General features: G+C 40.8%; 1 protein-coding gene across 1 annotated transcript in view; it reads left to right on the top strand.

The window, feature by feature from the left end:
* The window catches only part of CSMD1 (CUB and Sushi multiple domains 1), a gene marked incomplete at its 3' end in the record, with an annotated part of 1,481,492 nt that overhangs the window by 1,172,695 nt on the left and 289,170 nt on the right, over nt 1–19,627 (top strand). Inside the window, exons 13-17 of the mRNA XM_080928326.1 lie at nt 7,726–7,908; nt 8,529–8,855; nt 10,260–10,454; nt 15,215–15,353; nt 18,199–18,386. Of these exons, the coding sequence (XP_080784452.1) occupies nt 7,726–7,908; nt 8,529–8,855; nt 10,260–10,454; nt 15,215–15,353; nt 18,199–18,386 (1,032 nt within the window). The remainder of the gene's footprint in view (nt 1–7,725; nt 7,909–8,528; nt 8,856–10,259; nt 10,455–15,214; nt 15,354–18,198; nt 18,387–19,627) is intronic.

Here is a 19,627-nt window from a genome sequence, read left to right on the forward strand (position 1 = left end):
AAAGACAATTATACAGCTTGGTGTTCAAATATGGGGCTTAATGGTGAAGACAAAAATGAAAGAAACCAGGCTGGAAATTTTTTTAACTCGTGCATGGCTCCATCTTCACTTTATTCATGACTTTGTTTCGAAGCAGCAAGCACGGGGTACGTGTCCTTCTGCACATAGTAGGTGTCATGTAGGCATTCTACTAGTGTCCTTCTGGACACAGCAGGTGTGGGTTGGTGCCATGTTGAGTGCAGTAGACTCCAGCTGGGAGTTGACCTGTATAAAGTCCACAGAGTCTCTTTAGTATATTCAGTACAGCTTATTGAGACACATGCTCAGGAGAAAAGACAACTGTGCAAAGATGTCTTAGGAGACCCACAATACCTGGCTCTGCAGTTGAATAAAGAACACATTGAGCGGTCACCTTCATAAACAGAAATAAACATTAAACAAACTCAATCTGTTTCAGGGTGAAAAACATCATCTTTTGTTTTATTTCCAGGTCCTTGATTTGTAGAAGCACAAAGCTATAGATGAAAGTGTGATAGGAAACTCCAGGCAACACTGAGGGTGTGGGGTGCTCACAGAATAATGTGTATGTGCTCAAAATGGCCCTTGCTACTTTGTATAGTAAACATTTAAAGTTAGGAAACAGAGAGCACAGTGTCACTCTGAGTAAGCATGCAGTTCCTACATTAGATAAAGCCCTGGATTTTTGTGTTTGTGTATGTGTGTGTGTGTGTGTGTGTGTGTGTGTGAGAGAGAGAGAGAGAGAGAGAGAGAGAGAGAGAGAGAGAGACAGAGATAGAGACAGAAACAGAGAGAGACAGAGACAGAGAGAAAGAGACAGAGAGACAGAGAGAGACAGAGACAGACAGACAGAGACAGAGACAGAAACAGAGACAGAGACAGAGACAGAGGGGAGGATAGCTGGAACAAACCTGAAAGAAGGAGAGGAGTCCATTCTTCCGGGTCAGCTTGTGCCTCCTTATGCCCAGAACAGGATTGGAAGAGAGTGACTTATTAAACCTCTTTCTCAAATCAAAACTGGTATTTTAAATTTGTAATATGTGTCTTTCATTTTTCTGTCGTGGGATCTGAAATGCCCTTGGTCTATAACAGCACAAATGGACTAGAGGTTTGCACTTACTGAGTCCCTGAAAAACCTCATTCTCTTCTGAGGAGAGCCTTAGCTCTGGATGGTTTTACCACAGAACTGGGCCAACATGATGAAGTGGTTACTGTTTTTATTTATTTTTCTCTGACTCATGAGTTTTTATTGCTTCAAATGTGGTGTTTTTATCAGCCTGTGTCAAAATGCCTCTGGTAATGTTGATAGATATTTGTCTAAAATAGTATTTGTCTTTATTTACCATGAATTATCTCCCAACTTTTTCTAAGAAGAATAATACATTAATCCCCACTCTTTTCAAAAACTAAACACAAATCACCAAATGTTTTAGAGCTACAGGGGTTGAAGATTTCTGAGATAGGAGGCCTTCCTATTCCCTTGCACTGAATGGTTAATTTTTTTTTTCCTTATTTATACTTGGAAGCAGACTCCATAGACCACATAAAACCTGTAAGTATTAGAGAGGCCAATTCTCTCCAGGGCTGGAAAGCTCTGACACTGTGATCCCAGGCTTTTAAAGAGGAGAAAAAAGCCAGGGATGGCCTTAGAAGAGGAAGGGTTTGGGATAGAAGGACCTAAAATTTTTTTCTAGACAAGTTGGAGGCATTTTTTTTCATGGATATTTCTTGGGCCAGTACTGTTGTTTGGGCGTCTTTTGTGCATATGTTTATGTGGGGTACCTGCACACTTGTAAATCTGTGTGCGGAGGCCAGAGGGCAACCTGGAAGTGTTCTCAGAAGCTCTCTGCATTGGTTTAAGAGGTCAAGTGTCTCGCTGACCTGCAGCTCACTGAGTAGGTTTGTCTGGAATCCCAGCAATCCCCAGTGCTGGGAATACAACCAGAAGATACTACATGTAGATTTTTCTGTGTTTTTCTAGTCCAGATTCAGGTCCTTCTGCAACCTCTGCAGCTCTTGGCAATGTGCTTTGGTGTGTTTGTTCACTCTGTGGTGGTGGTTGTGGCGTGTGCACATGCACATGCTGGAAATGGCCTTGGCTATAATAAGGAAGCCTTGGCACTGACATACATCTTCATAGTTTTGAAATTTGGAACAATAAAGAGAAACAAAAGGACTCAGGAATTAACTGCTGTGTTTTGCCAAGCCAGACCTGTTTGCAAAATCCATGTCCTGTTGAACCGCATCTCAACAGCCCATAGAATGACCACAACAGAGTAGGAGATATATTGGTGTTCCCAAAAGGCCAGTCATGCTGGCAGGTCAGAGTACTGGCTTCTTTTAAACCTTGATGCTGAATACAAGTCCTTATACCTTCATATAGTCAGTTCCAAATGAGTGGGATTGTCCTACCACAGTCTTCAGAGCCTGCCCTTTGGGCTAGCAGTTATGCTGTAGGGTAATGACTCAAAGTAAAGGAGAAGACATGATTATACAAGAATTTATTAAGAGAATGCCTGCTGCACTTACCCTTCACTGCCAAGCATGTAGGTTACCTGGTGGATATAGAAACTGTGGTACCCAGAGCCTGGAGCACCACTCAGCCCTGTGAAGATCAATAAATACTAGCCACATGATATTCTGAGAAGGCAAAATGGAATAGAGAGGAGGAGTGGACAGGATTCAGGGGATTCTTGGGGTTGTAGAATACACTCTAAATGTCAGTAAGATGCTGCAGTGATGGCCATGAAAACACAGATTGATAACCCTAGGTATGAGCCCCATGGCAGCCCGTAGGTCTGGGTGTTGAAAAGACAGAATGTGGCTTCTCATACTAACAAATGGATTATTCTAACGGGGGACACACATGGAGCAAAGTTGTCCTTGCGTTCAGACAGGCAAAGATGGGAATTCCATGCTTTCTGATCATTGTTACTGTGAGCCTAAGATTATCCTAAAATGCTAAAGGTTTCTGTTTTCTTTAAGAATTCTGTCAAAGAAAATATAGAGGTGATAAGAGACAAGCCAGGATGCCCCTGAGGGGGACATATACACTGACTGTCTGCCTACTTAAAGGCTTGCTTGACATCTCCTTTGCAGCCTGAGGTATGACCTTCTCAGGCTGAATGTCACAGTGAGGGGAAGAGGCAATTATTGGTTCCCACCTAAATTTCTGAGCTCACCCCACTCCCCTACCTATCTGCCTTCTTTTTATGTGGAAAAAAAACACAATATACACGCTTAGAGCAGCATTCATAGACTCTGTGTGTGTGTGTGTGTTTGTGTGTGTGTGTGTGTGTGTGTGTGTGTGTGTGTGTGTGTGTGTGTGTGTGTTGGTTGATTTGTAGCCAAATAAAATTCTAATACCTGTAAGACATCAAATTCAGAGTTCGGAGTAATGCATTTCCCGTGACCTGGGAAAAAGGTGGATTTCCATTTATGAGATTACTTAGCTGTTTTGTGCTGGTGGAATTTATCAGTGTGTTTATCATATGATTTGCAGGCTCCAGACAATCCTCTGTACTTATTTTGGAGGGCTGTGTGTATAGAGAACTAACTTTGGTCTCTGTGCATAAATCTCTGCTTTCATCTGAATCAGAAACTGTAATTGAGAAGCTTCTGAGCTTCTCCCCTAGATTCCAAATGTATTGTATAATTATCAAAACCTTAGTTATCACAGGTCAGGGGATCATCTTAATCAATGGTTTATTTATATGTTCAAAGGATAGATTCTGCTCACTCCAGCATTACTTGTTCACAGAGATACAATATTCACTCTTTATAGTCCCCAGGGAAGGGGAGGGACCATGGAAGCTTCTCATGTTTTCACTTTCTAGAGTCGGCCTCTTCCCACTTCCTCTGGGTAACAGTTGTGCAGGTGAGACATCATGTGGAACTATTAAAGCTGGAGCAGGGGCCGTCTCTGACTACACTGCCTGCCTTCAGCTTCTTTCCCATAACTTGGCTGCCTTGTATAGTCCCAGTGGAAGAATATACATCTAGTCTTGCTTTGGCTTGATTTTTCTGAGGTTGGTTGATGTCCATGGGAGCCTCCTCTTCTAGAAAAAAGAAGAGAAGGGATGAATGCAAGGTGAGGTGAGAGGGAATAAATGATATCCTCAATAAAAAAATTAATGCTAATTCTAAATATTTGTCATAGTCTAGAACATTCTACAAGGACTAGAATCTTGACAGAGTAAATATGCAGCCCATACGTTATCAAGAACATGGCTGTTCCTAGATAAGTATCTCAATGATCTTTAGACACAGACAATGGCAGATGCCAAGTGGAGTTTTCAGGATATAATTTTTGTGTCTCTTCCATCATTCTGAGAATTTATCTCCTGGTACTGTTAAAGGGCAGGTTCACAGTTGTGGGACTTAGGCCATTAAAGATACTCTGGTTCTTGGTCAAGACAAGTTGAAGCCCTGGAAACAATAAGTGAGATAGCAGGAAGCTTCCTTGTCTCCTGAGAATCAGGAATCCTTGCATTGCCATAAGCACTACACTGCCCTTGGAGTGTTGGCCACACCCCAAGTCCCTCCATAGAAAAATGTGACATGGACCTCAGCCAGATCAGCCATGCTCCAAGTTCCTCCTCTGCAGGTAGATATGATCGCAGGTCACGTAAGCTCCAGACAGAAGCAGGACTGCCCCCCAAATATGTAGACAAGGTTTCCCAAGCCCTCGGGACAAGCCAATAGGAAGAACTGGTTGTCAGACTCCAAAGCATTTCTAAAACCATATATATAAACCCCAGCAGAGGAATCAGCCAAAATGGTTTTCCCTTCTCTGCCCAAGCTCATATGCGGCCAGCCAGACCCAGTGGCAGAGGTGGCAGAGGTCACTCTCATCTCTAATCAGAGAGCTGTGTGAGACTTCTGGTTCAAGGTCCCACACACAGTGATGATTTTCACTGACTTATCTTCATCCCCGTTAGTTCTAAAACCTTTCAAGACCTTCAGAAAGGAACAATTTTCAAACACCGAAGAGGAGAGAAAATATGGAGGAGAATAGGAAGAAATGGAGAAGGGGGAGGGGCATCTAGCCTCTGTGAATCTCCATCACTAGGAAGGAAAACATCAAGCATATTGAGGTTCCAAAACACAGCACTGTTCCCAGTTCATTTTGAGCCAAAAAAGCAGCAATAGCTTTGAATATGATCCAGTTTCCCAGTGTGTCACATCCTACTGTGAAAACTATTACCTGAATGTTTATAGCCACAGAATTTTTAAAAATGTAACAAATCAATTAATGTGGGTGAGTTACGGCAGAGCAAGGACTCTCTGTCACAGGTCCCAAGTTCTGTGTGATAGCACTCCTGGCTTTCGGGTGGGTGAAAGTTCCTGCCTTTTGTAATGATCCATGCCAGAAGTTTTAGCCCACAGTCACAAGGATATTAGCTCAGATACAGGGGTAGGTGGCAAGTAGCTACTGAGTTCTCTAAAGACAATGTAAAATAAATTTGGATTTCCAGTGGCAGGATTTCAGATTCCTCTTAATCCTCAAGTTGTAGTCAGTAAATCAGATCATCAGTGTCAATGTGGGACTGGGGCAGCGGGGGCGGGAATACTTCAGATCACACAGAGAAGTGACATTATGACAGAAGGCATGATATGATCATACTGATAAAGAACACAGGGTAGAACCAGGGGTCACCTACATGGCTCTTTATCTACCTGACGTGGGCTGAGAAGTGCTGAGGTCAGGTATAAAGGCTGTAAGGCAGGGTGGGTGATAATAGTTTCTACTGATGGCCAGACTCATATAGATGCTCTGTACCCTGCAGTGTTGTATCAAATAGTAATGTGACTCGGTTGATCAGGCATGTGGGTTTATTTGATTCTAATTCCATTTTGTAGATTCAAACCTGTTAATCTACTAATTATCAGGGCTTATCATAATATTTGAGAAGCATTTCTTGGAGATGTACCTTGCCAGGTCCCTTGGGCTGCTGTTTCTGTGCTTCCTCTTAAAGTTTCCTAGAATTCTGCCTCAGGGCACCACCTCATTTCTGCAAACACATCACTCTCTCCAGGTTCCACCTAAGATCAGAAGAAGGAAAAGAACCTACAAGGACAAGCTCAGGTGTTAGTTCAGTGTTTTGATTTACTTGTGTCTCAGAACAGACATACCAGCTCTCAAAACCGCTCACCCACATTCAGAGGGTAGTGGTCCCCATTGCTGTTTTATTATGTGAGTGTGTATAGGCACAGTGTAAAGTATCAAGTGAAAATATAATTTAGTAGGATAAATGTTAATCCAGTAATGACATTCGAAAAAAAACATATTCATAGAAAAGCTACTGAGATGCTCAAACATAAATACTTTGAGTATGTCAGGAAAAATGAGGTGAAAATTGAAAGTGGGAAATAATTTTAGCACTTCTAAAGGTGATAGTTAAAGATACATCAATAGATTACCATGGAGACCTCAAGGGACACTAACATAGATATGTCCAGGAGGCAGGACAGCCATCTCAAGTAAGTATGGAAAATTCTCTATCCTGGAGCTCTTTCCTCTGTGACCACATTTTCTGAAAAGGATATACCAATGGCATTGTTTTCTGTGAGGACTTGAAGCATTATTCAAGTGTGAATTGTATTTCCAAGAGAACATACTCAAGTCATCTCTGTGTATACCTGACTCCATCCATGTGGAGAGGGGCACATCATCTCTAGAAGCAGGGGTTTGACGCTATGGTAATCTGTGCAGTCACCTTATCATTCTTGTCTCTTGATTCCTTCGAACACCCCTAATGGAGATGCAACAGAGATGTTCTCCTGAGCAAGACACAGTCCTCAAATAAAAAATCTGGAGTAACTGTGCATTAGGTCAATAACAGGGGACATTTTGCAAGGTTCTGGGTGAAGTATCGATGCAAACGGTCCTCAGCATGTCCTGCTACAGGGAAGCTAGTCGTTGTCATAGTTGAAGTTCTATAGACCTGACTTACTGGTAGTTGCTAGACTGTGCTGATGGTTTGCAGAGGACGGAGAAGACGTGGATTCTTCAAAGTAGCTGTGGGATGCCCTCCTTAAGGACCCTTTGCACCTTTTCCAGGCAAGACAGTCAGACACCTCTTGGACCTTAGCAAGAGAGGCTCACCAGCAGTTGGCTCTCAAGACTGTTTTGTAAATTACTAAATGAAGAGTACCTCTCTGCTGATAGCTACTGTGTTGCTAACATTTGAGACAATGTCTGTAAACTCTTTATATTCTCACTTCAATGCTGAGATGCTTTGAGAAAAGAAATCCAACTGTGTTTTCTTCTAGGATTGGAAATAGGTTCATTCTGCATCGCTGGGTATTTCAATAATCACTTAAGAGGAAGAATATTCAAATGAATTAGGATGATTTAAATATCCTAGGGGCTGCAAATGATCTTGTTCCTCTTGTTCATAGCCAGAAGCATAGGCTAAGCCCAAATTAGAGCTTGTGTCTTAATCTTAGCAATATCAGATAGGAGGCTGGAAGTGCTGGAAAGTGCCTTTGACTTGTCTGAGCAGCACCTCTGCACAGCCATGTGTCCCTTTCATCCTGGATTTTATAATAAAATATTAGAGGAACTAAGAATCACTTTGAAACTTTTTATACAAACAATGTTTGGATGCAGGAAAGGAGACAGCTCTTTCCTCTGTTAACATGTGCAGTCTACTATGTTTTCTAAGGGGGTATTCAGTGGCTTATTTATTTCCTTCTCCTCAGAAATTGAGAAGGGAGGCTGTGGGGACCCTGGCATCCCAGCCTATGGGAAGCGGACTGGCAGCAGCTTCTTGCACGGAGACACGCTCACCTTTGAGTGCCAGGCGGCTTTTGAGCTGGTAGGAGAGAGAGTGATTACCTGCCAGAAAAACAACCAGTGGTCAGGCAACAAGCCAAGCTGTGTGTGTGAGTACTACCTGTCGGGGTTGCATCGGTTATGGAGAAAGGGAAGGTTACCACAGAGGTGGCTTTAAAGGAATCTCAGGGCTTCCTTTTTCTCACCCTGCTACAAACACCTTGATTCTGTCTCCTTTGTAAGAAATATCTGACCGACCCCCTCCCCATTTTTATGAAAGGATGAGACATCTACCACCATCTCTGTCAGGAACTCACATGGACTTGATTACCTTAGGCAGTACTTGGATATGAGCTTGTTGTATGAGCCAGGTAATGGTGGCCATTTATAATTCAGCTACAGAATCAATAATGTTTCAGCCATCAAACTTTACATATCACAACCACAAAAAAAAAATGGTTTCACTTATAAATAAATATAGCAAGACCAATTTTTAGGCAATCTGATAGAAGTATTTTTAGAATATATCAATACTCAAGTATCGCTAGTTCTAGCTGCTCTTACAGTTGTGAAGGAGTAACACCTGGACTCCAGCACACGGAGCTCAGAGTGGCTGATTGTAAACCCGCACCAGTGGGGCAGGCAACCCAAGTTCTCTGCAGTTGAGTTCATATGACTGTGCTTTGACTCTGTGTAGAACTATTTGAAAAACATTTCCATGTGCCCGCAGTTTCGTGTTTCTTCAACTTCACGGCATCCTCTGGGATCATCCTTTCGCCAAACTATCCTGAGGAATATGGCAACAACATGAATTGTGTGTGGTTGATTATATCCGAACCTGGGAGCCGGATTCATCTCATCTTCAATGATTTCGACGTGGAGCCTCAGTTTGATTTCCTTGCCGTCAAAGATGATGGGATTTCTGACATCACTGTCCTTGGAACATTCTCTGGCAATGAGGTGCCTGCACAGCTGGCCAGCAGTGGACACATAGTACGCCTGGAGTTTCAGTCCGATCACTCTACCACGGGAAGAGGGTTCAACATCACATACACCAGTGAGTGGGCCACACATGTACCTCTTCCATACCCTACCATGTTTACATGTATACAAACTAAGAACTCAAGATTGATACCTCAGTACTATAAACATGCCAAAATTGTACATCATCCTTATGAACAAAAACTATTGCTTCATGTGCCCTGTGCCTTAGATGACTAAGTAGTATCCCCATATAGACTTTCTCTCTCTTCTCAGTCTTACTAATTTCTCCCCCTCTGTTTCCTTTCTTCCCCCTTCATTCTGTCTGGCTGTCACTACACTCATCTACCCATTTATTATTCATTCCCTACGCATCCATTCATCTATCCTCTTTTATCTGTCAGTTCATCCAGCCAGCCATCTCTCCATTGATTCATATATCTAGTCATTCATCTGTTCATTATTTCCCATTCATTTAGTCTTTGTTTTCTATTCATCTATGCCTCAATCTATCTACTCATTCATGTGTTCACCCATTTATCCATCCTTCCATCCACCTATTCACCATCCTTTTATCTATCCCCTGTTTCTCTGCCCATCATTCCTCATATTTATCTGTGCATGCATACATCTTTTGCTGCTTATGGACACTTCACTACATCTGTCTCTCAATCCATTCTTAAAGGCCCATCGTCCTTCTTTATCTGTTCATCTATTCTTGAATATCTATTTGCCTATATACTCATTTATTCATCAGTTTTTGTATCTAACTGTCCTGCAATCCATTCACCAACCTATTCATCCAGCAGCACATCTACCTACCATACATCCTCTAAACAAGGATACAGGGTGGTAAAATCACACTGATGTATCAGATATCAAATCCTAGGGATAATAATAATGGTACCTGGAGATACCTTCTGAGTGTCAATCTGGCAACTAACTTCCCTTTGCTTCAGTTTCCCCTTTTGAAAACTGTTTGAAATAATGAAGAAAAAAGGTGAGCTAATAGAACTAGTATCAGTAACCCTGAGTGGTTCAGTGTTTAGAATTTGGCCATTCTTATTTTAATTGGTATTAACAATTAAAGGATATAAGCTTAATATTCTCTGTGGTATGAGCAAAAAAAGAGACAGGTCTGGATCATAAGATTTCTTCCCCAGATCACATGGTTAGGCTACAAGCAGGGCTCAAACAGGTCAGAGCCCTTCTGGTCTCTATGCTTAACACTCAAGTTGTGCTCATCCCCTCTTCCTGGAGCACAGTGAAAGTGAGTTCTACCACTTCTCTTCTCTGTGGAGAAGATAGACAAGAGCCCCAGCATTCTGCTCCTCTTCATCCCCGACTCCCATACAGATAATTGATTGGTTTGTGGAATTTATCTATGCATTTTATAAATATGGTGTTTCCTTCTTTATCAGGACATGGGACTAGTATTCAGGTGCTTTTATTTCACTGACGTTTTTCTTCCATGCTGCAGCATTTGGTCAGAACGAGTGTCATGACCCTGGGATTCCTGTGAACGGGCGGCGTTTCGGAGACAGGTTTCTGCTAGGAAGTTCTGTGTCCTTCCACTGTGATGACGGCTTTGTAAAGACACATGGCTCTGAGTCCATCACGTGCATCTTGCAAGATGGAAATGTGGTCTGGAGCTCTACTGTCCCTCGCTGTGAAGGTGAGCCTGTGACCCAGTCCTTCCGAAAGACAGCAAAGAGACTCTGTTACCTTTCCCGGCTCCCTTAACAAAGACCCAGAAAAGTGGCTCAAGTGTGACAATTCTTTCTTCCTATGTTGTAACCTCTATGTCTAAGACCAGGGCTTTGGTGGGGGTGGCTCCTTATGAAAGGTGTGAGAAGGAGCATTTCCTGGTGCCTCCCAGCCCAGGCTTCTATGACTACTGGTGCTCTGAGGTACCCTTGGCTTACAGGCCATTAGTTAGCTTGTGGCTTTACACCTACCTGTTCTTTTTCTATATGTCATTCTGTTCATGTCCTTGATAAGGCACATTCACACATGACCAGATCATCTCTTCTGTTCAAGTTTCACCTAATATCTTACAACACCATCTCCAAATATGAGCCAATTCCAGGTCGTACGGACAAGGGGATTGAGCAGATCAGCGGTATGATTTTAATTGATTATTTGGGGTTTATTATAACAGCTTACAGAAATATGAGCTAATTTTCTTCTTGCTGTTTCTTCATTACCTATGTAATGAAGCCAGAGGGAAACAGTGATAAGGGTAAAGACACAGGCTGTGAATATTGATTGTTTTCAGAATGTCTTTGTCTCAGAGTATGCTAACATCTTTGTGGTTACATTCCTCCACTCACAAAGAGCTAAGAAACACTTTCTTCAAAGGTCTATCTTGTGTAAATAGCACAGAAATAGAAATTCAAAAGCAAAATCAATATGACATGATCAACAAAGGTTTAACAGTGTTAATAAGATAGATTATTGGCAAGTCTGCAGGGAAAAGCCTGGTCTTTCCTGGCTGGGCTATCCAGGATAGATGATGACAGCGTCCCAGAGTAAATTTAGACTGGATCTACAATCCTCCTTGTCTTTTGTGACATGATCTGTATTTTTAGAATAATACAATTATACCAAAATGTAGTCTGATAGCAATAAATGGTATTTCTGAAGAATTTTATTTGCATGAATGCAAGAACAAAGACTTTGAAACAAGGAAAGCTCAAACCATGTGGCTTGTTTGTGTAATTATCTTATATCCAAACGCCAGGGCTCAGCCACCACTGCTAACTTTGTAAGAACAAATTAACATTGCTGAAACCTTATCACATGAGAGAACAGATCACACAAAAATGTGGGTGCTAATGAAACCATTTAAAACATAACCTTGCCTCTTTAATACCACATGAACATATATAATGAGTCATGATGTACCACAGCTGGAAACATCTAAATAAGTTGTAGCTCATGTTAACCAAAAGCTTAAATGTATTAATATTAAGAGCTATTTGATAATTAGAGTTATAAGGAATGATTTTCCTTTGCTCTCTGTTTCTCTTGTATTTTCTGATGTCAACATGTTTCTTAGCAATAAATAGAAAAAGGGTATGTAAATTAAAGGCCACTTCCCTATCCAACCCTGTCAATCTGCAGAGCAGAAAGAAGCATGGCATAATGGGCAGGTGACCGATCCTGTGACCCATAGGGGAACCGAGCTGAGTTCCACTCAATGTACAGATTAAGCTGCTGAGTTGCAGCGAATAACACAGTGGCCTAGTCCTTTCCCTGCCCTAACTACACAGTTGTTCTTTGATATTTTAGCAGGGGGTGTATCTAGTCAGGGTGGGTTGATCCTGCACTAGTCCCCTCTCTAGAGTTATTCCTTTATAAAGTCGAAAAATATTGTTTGAGAATTTTATATATGCATGTAGTACATTTTCTTCAAATCCACCCTCATGACCTTTCCTATAGTTTTATTCCCCAACCTACTACCACTTTTTCCTGGCAGCTTATATACTCCACATAAACCTACCAACTCCACTGCCTGTGTGTGTGTGTAGGGCCATGGGTTGGAACATGAGTAGACTCAGGGGCAGAATATGCCTAATCAGGTTCTGGTCTTTGCCTCTTTGGGATCTGGTAAAGTGCAGGACACTGTTCTAGTTTCTTCCATGAATTGTCTACTAAGTTGGTGAACTATAGATACCACCCACATTTATAAATGGATAACATGAAAGAACAGAAGAGAAAAAAAATCACTACAATAAAAATGTTGATCTCTCAAATACAAACCATGTAAATTTTGTATATCACATTGTATAAAATATTGAGGGGTGGCTATTTTTAATTCTCCGTAAACATACAATTTCACCCTGTGGGCTCTCAGGTTGATGACAGGGATAGCCTGTTAGCAGACACTGGTCTACTCAAGTGTTTCTGGTGATATTGAAGCATAAATGATTTATTGGCAGTGATGTTTAAGATAACAAGGCTCTAGCCTCTGCCCACGATTATCTTGTGCCTCTGTGGGCAATACATAGAGATGTGCTGTAAGCTGCAAGGTGAGCATTTGCCCGAGGACAAGAAGAGTAAACAGACCGGATCAAGGCAGGGATGGGAAGTCTGGTAAAGGGGAAGCTGTCAGTCACACTAAAAGTTGTTGGAAAATTTGTCCTTCTTTTGGAAGAGCCAGGCCCAACCCCGTGGGCTGAAATGCAAACTCTATCTAAGGTTGTTTGACAAAGCAAACCTTTAAGAGAGAGGAAGGGGAATAGATGACAGAGTCTGGAAATTTTCCTACTCCAGGAAACCCAATTAATGTGTGCAAATGAGTCCCTGGCAGGGTAGGTGAATACTCTGATGATAGCTGAATAGAGTTCCCAATTGATGTGCCTACTGAAATGGAATAAAGCCCAGCTATCAGATAGACATGAATCCAGAGAGAAGAAAGGAGGAAGTATGAACAGCATGTGCTGCCTAAGAGGGATGTGAAGAATGCCAGACTGTAAAGATGCTCTCATTTCTTACAGAAAGTGCAGCCTCTCTCCCCTTACAAAATGTGGTGTCTTTCACCCCCTTACAGAATGCACAGTCTCCCATGCCCCTTACTGAATATGCAGCCTCTCACCTCCTTCAAAGAATATGTATCCGCTCTTTGTTCTTACAGTATAAAGTCTCTCCCACACTTCATACAACAGTCTTATACAAAGAACCCATCAGTCTCACAGAACACTCCGGTTCCTTCTGTTAATCCAGGGTGGACTTTTAAAATAACCCACATTGTTAACTACAAAGCAAAGTTTAAACCAGTTAAAATGAAAGTAAGCCACTTTTTGTTTTTGAAAATGAAAGTAAGCCACATATTGTTTTTTCATATTTGAATTTAAAAAAAAAACACAAGTAGCATTAAGAATAAAACTATAAAAAGTGGAAAGGGGCTGTCTAATTGATTGTGAATCATGAGAAATCTAGAAGCCAGGTCCCAGCCCATCCAGAACAATGTGCAGCTGAAATCTTTCAGTTTGAAAGAATGTGGTACACTCACAGGTGTCAGGCTACACATCCAGATGTGTGGGAGCACAGATAGGTGTGAAATTATACACTGAGATGTGAGAGAACATGCCTAGATATAAGCAAACATATGTAGGCATCAAAGAGAGCACCCAGACTTGAGAGAGGATACTCAGACATGACAAGGACTGCCCAGATTTGAGGCAACACACCAAAACCATGCTCACAGTGTGACATTTGCAAGCCTCTGAGGAAGGACTAAAAAGATAAGATTCTGGAAACTGACTACTCAGAGTAATAAGTTAAAATAAAGGCAAAACCAATGAGGGTTAAGCAAATAAAAGTCAACATTAGAAAGTAATCCAAGGTGATCATGAGTGAGTTCCTTGTTGGTGTCATGGAGAAGAGTCCCCAGCAGTTGTAATAAAGAACTGGTGGACATGGGAAATAACAGTGACAGGTTCACCAGAAAAGAATGTTACTGAAGTAATGATATAACTTCAGACAGATAAGTTCTTACCACAGATCATTCTGGCACATCTGCAGATGCCAAGAACATCACACTAAACAATTCTCTCTGTGTATGACTTCAGCCTCTGCCCTGCACCCTTCACTGTAACTCAGTGGCATTTAAGAAACTCTCAGGTATTTTGGCAAAAATATTTGTACACAAAAAAAAAAAAAAAAACATGAACTCTAGGATGATTAAGTTAAAAATAAAGCGAAATAATAAAGTTTAAAGTTCTAATGAAATAAAGAACTCGAGAAAGTAGGTTATGTACACAAATTACTCATGAAAATATTATCTAGGCACTCTGTGAGACCATAATGATTTCTAATCTTAACTTGCATTTCCCGAATGCTCTTTTCTGTGTAACAGGTCATTTTGTCCCAAAGTTCCTCCAGCAAACCAGTACTTTGCTCAGAGTGAGACAGCCACAATTTGTAACATTCACCCACAACTGTATGTCATCTGCAAGTAATTAAGACAACGAGCACACCCTGGTGTGAGTCTTCACAGTCACACACAGTCTCAGAACATTTCAGTTTAGAGTTGAGATGCTTTTGAAATAGATGGGCAGATCCGTGTGTGGGATGTGGATGATGGTTCTATGCACCTCAGCAGGGTGAATATGTTTGGAAAGTGTCAACCCCATAGCTCATTCAACACAGGTAAATGTACACATATATTTACTCTCACATTTATCTAGGGGATTATGGTAGAAAACCAAATTGAGTTTGTTTTAAAAGAAAACAAAGCCCAGCAAAAAGGAAGAATATACCTGTTGACTTTATCCCTCATGGTTTCCTGAGGAAAGAGTTTTGTTTGATGTAAACATTGATTTCCACCAATGTTCGTACAATGCCCACCCTTAGGGAGAGGCTGCTGTATTGTGCTGTGCCTTCCTAGATTTGACTTTTTTCTTGACAGATGTGTATGTCCTCTTCCAGCTCCATGTGGTGGGCACCTGACAGCTTCTAGTGGGGTCATATTACCTCCAGGATGGCCAGGATATTACAAAGACTCTTTAAATTGTGAATGGGTCATTGAAGCAAAACCAGGGCATTCCATCAAAATTACATTTGACAGGTAAGATTAAAACCATTGCTTTCTTACCTAGGGTTCCAGCTTCACTTTCTGTGTTAAGCAAATAGAGCTTAAAGCATGAACATCCTTCAGTCCCCAAGAAAGATGATGGAACAAGGACTGGGGCATGAGAACATGGTTCTCATGGTCCTACTATCCAGTGGGTACAATGACTTCTCAGATCTGGGCTGCCCATGGAGAAGCATACTGGATGGTAATTTTCCTGGTCTTACCTAGAGTCTGGATTTGGAACTTGGAATCGGAAGCTTGCCATGTAGTGTTTTATGGAAGCAGCTCCTCACCCTGCTGGACCCTTCTGTGTCTTCCATGAAAGCCCAGAAAAGACTTTTCCAGTTGTTTGCAGGATACTAGCACCTAGAGGCAGCCAAATGTTGCAGAGCCAGTGCAGGGTTACTGTACTACATTAAGAGCCTTCCTGGTGTCCATGAGCCACTGACACTGGTACACAGTTATATGGCTTAACAATCTGAAAATGTTATTAATCTGCAAAGCTAAGAAAACTGTTAGGGCTCCAGAATGAGGTGCTCAACATTGAAATAAATTTCATGTTTGAAATATATGTATGTGTATGTGCTCAACATTGAAATAAATTTCATGTTTGAAATATATGTATGTGTATGTGCATATGTATATATGTTGTATACATATGTGTATTGCACAAAAACACCTGTACTTGCAGTCTAATAAGACATCTTTGCTCAACAGTTTCTTGAGTAGCTTGACAATTTCTTCTTCAAGTTATAATGCTATTTGTCTCAAGATGTGAGACATTTTTCTTTGATTTCCAACCATTCAAAAGATCATAACTAGAAAGTCTAAAGATAGTAGTTGAACTATCATTACTAATTATATTTTATTCATAATTTTTATACTTCTGTTGGATGACCCTATGTTTAATAGGATAATCCTTTCTAAAAGGGCATAATGTTTTATGTCAATTGGCGAGTCACCTTTCAATTAGCCTTAATCATTAAAAATAACAGTAAGTGTTCAATATGTGAAATTTGATTTCCTACAAATTCTTATAGTTCTGTTATTGGAGGAAAACTGAATCAAGCTCCATGTGTTCCCAGTCACAGGTCATATTTATATCATTTAGTAAAAGTATTAACTTCATGATCTCATTTGACCATCAAATTTCAGTTGCTTAAAGAAAGATTCTTGTTAAAATTTCCTCAGTGTGATATTTTCTGTATTGTTTTGATTAATATTGGGGTAAATTCTATTTGAGTGTCTATTATTCCTGGAAATTTTAGATATTAAACCTAGATGCAGTCATCACTTAGCTCATCAAAGCTGAACTGCAGGACACTGCTTTAATTTGCTCTTTCTTCATAGCTGATAACACGCCTGTGAAAATAAAGTTTGGATTCTCCACAGATGGGTTGGCCACATAAAGATACCAGGCTGCCAAGTCATGATAAGCAATGAGAGTTTATGGTTTTCAATGTGTGTTTTTATCACTCCTTGCTGGTCCAGCTAGAAATGACATGAAAGATTTTACCATGAACATTCAAGTTCCAAATGTAAAACACCATGCCCATGTAGACCTCTAGAATTTGAACTCAAATACCTGGTCAATTACAGCATCTTTAGAAGAGGAATAAAATGTTATAAAGTCAAAGCAGCCACCTCCAGGTCTGAGTCCACCAGCCTTATGTACTGTTCTGATTTAACCATCTGAGACGCATTGTTTGATTTTCTCTGTAGAGAAGAACAGAGCTCAAAGTAGCAGCCTAGTTTGCTCAAAAAACATAACATTATTGTGCCTTTCCAGAGGAACATTCACATGGATGATGAACAGGGCAGTGTTGTGAAATGAGGCTCAGCATCCTTTAGCTGTTGTGAAGAATAAACTGAGCTAGTTCCCTGGCTCCCTTCTCTGCCTAGCAATAGTCTGAGCCCAGCATGAGAATGGTGGCCCAGCTTCAGAGACACATTTGGCTGAGAAACTGAGTGAGTCAGAGTCAGGCAATGCTGAGATATTCCCTCAGAGCCAAGAGTCGCTGGGAAACTGAGTTAGCTCTTGGGGGATGAGACCGGTCTGTTTAAGAAATTATCTCCAAGCCCAGAATGGCACTACCATTGCACCAAGAGGATCTGGGTGCCTTGGCTTTATATAAATATAATTGGAGGCTGGATTCACTGGAACTACAAGCAGAGTTAAACACTATCTGGAAGCTGTTCTGGCTTTCCCCAAATCGTTATGGCATCGTTGAGTTTGTAAAGTAGCAGCTTGCTCACTGTTGGTCCCTCAAGAGTTGCTGTGAATAAAAAAGCACAGTGTGGTTTTCAGGAAAAATATTTAAATGTCATGTGCTGTGAAGTCCCTCCTTCCTAAATGGAGCATCCCTCCTCAGTATGTCTACTTCATGGTGTCTGTAATATGTTAAACAGAGGATTGTAAAAATAGTGCAAATGCATAATCAGAGATTGTTTCATTACTGAAAGTTGTATTATATTAGTATTTTACCTGTTTCTCTTAATCTATTCCTTCTTAATCTATTCTACGTCTATGTATCACCTATCATTTATCATCTACATAACATCTAACCATCATCTATTTATCTGTCTACTATTATCTAACTCTCTAAGGAAACTCATATAGTTCATAATATTTTTCTTTCAGATGAAGATAATGACCTTCCTTATAGCCTGATGTTTTACAGATAGAAAGTAGATATGGTAAAATGTTCACAATGTGCTTCTAGAAAGCAGAATATATGCATATATTTTTTAATTGCCTTATTCACTTGAAGTTTTTATTAAGAGTGACTCAGTTGGATAGATGTGAAAGCTGACATGACTCTGCATGGCTTCTCCCTAGGTTCCAGACAGAAGTCAATTATGATACTCTGGAAGTACGGGATGGGCCAACCAGCTCATCCCCACTCATCGGAGAGTACCATGGTACCCAGGCACCACAGTTCCTCATCAGCACAGGCAACTACATGTACCTGCTGTTTACCACTGACAGCAGCCGGGCTAGTGTTGGCTTCCTCATCCACTATGAGAGTAAGTGAACCATGGCACCCAGGGCAAGATACTGTACCCCAGGTGATAGGGGTACATGTGCTTACCTTCAAGTACAAAGACAAATAGGCTGATACCAAGGATAACCCAACTCTCAATTAGTTTCAACTTGTCTCCTACAGAATGTTCTGGAAGGTGGGAGAATTCCTTAGATTCCCTATTAGATATCGATTGCCTATTATAGAGTAAAATGATGTAATCATTAAATGATGAGTTATAGTCTGTTAGTACACAATGAATTAATATATTCTATTATAGTATTATATTTATTATGCTATTTTTAGCATATATTAGAAAAGATTCAGATTGGCTGGAAGTAATACAAGGCATTTTTCTGAAGCAGTTTCGTGAGTGTTGCATGGAGTCCGTTGTTAGGGTGCTGTTCAGAACACTGTGGTTAGTGAGTGGATGTGAATGGGTTTTCCAGGGTGATGAACATTAGATCAGAGGTGGCAAGGAATTAAACACCAGCTGTGCTTAGTGAATGCCAAGTAATTGTTGTGAACAGTTAACTCTCAGTAGGCTGTGGTGGATCCAGTGTGTTCAGCAGACCAGGCTGTTTTCTTTTCTGCTTGGTTTTGAGATCCAGTTTCTGATGCTGTGCAGGTGATGCTGATGCTGTACCATGTTCTAGCTATATTTATATAAATATACTTTGGGTATTTATCAAGGAGCTTCCTCATAGGAGTGGGATTTTAACAAGAGTCAACCAAAACCCAGACCCAAACAAAGCTGCCATAGCTCTCACTAAAAGCCTTCACAGGAAAACGGAGTGAGAGACACTGGCAGGTACTAGCTGCAGCCTCAGTGGCACAATGGCTGTATGAGGCATGAGATTTAAGAATATTATTATTTTGAACCTATTCTCAAAATTAAATTGTTTACGTCGTAGTGATAGCTATTTATGACACATACATACCATTCTATAAATGCAAAAATGGAATATTTGCATCCTCTTTAACATATTCCTGCTTCCTCTCCTCCATCATAGACTGTGTTAACCTCTGCCCAGACCTCTGCTACTCAGCCTTAGCAGTGTTCTGAATGTACATATATGAACATTTGGATATGTATAGCTAGGAATATTTTTCATAAAAATGAATGATAATAAGTTCTGACTTTGGTACCCAAAAGATTGCCAATTAACTTATTAACACTAAGTTGTGCTACATATGTATGTGTGTATGTGTGTGTGCATGTACATATACCTTCATTCATAAATA

The sequence above is a fragment of the Micromys minutus genome (genome assembly GCF_963924665.1).
Source record: "Micromys minutus genome assembly, chromosome: 14".
NCBI lineage: Eukaryota > Metazoa > Chordata > Mammalia > Rodentia > Muridae > Micromys > Micromys minutus.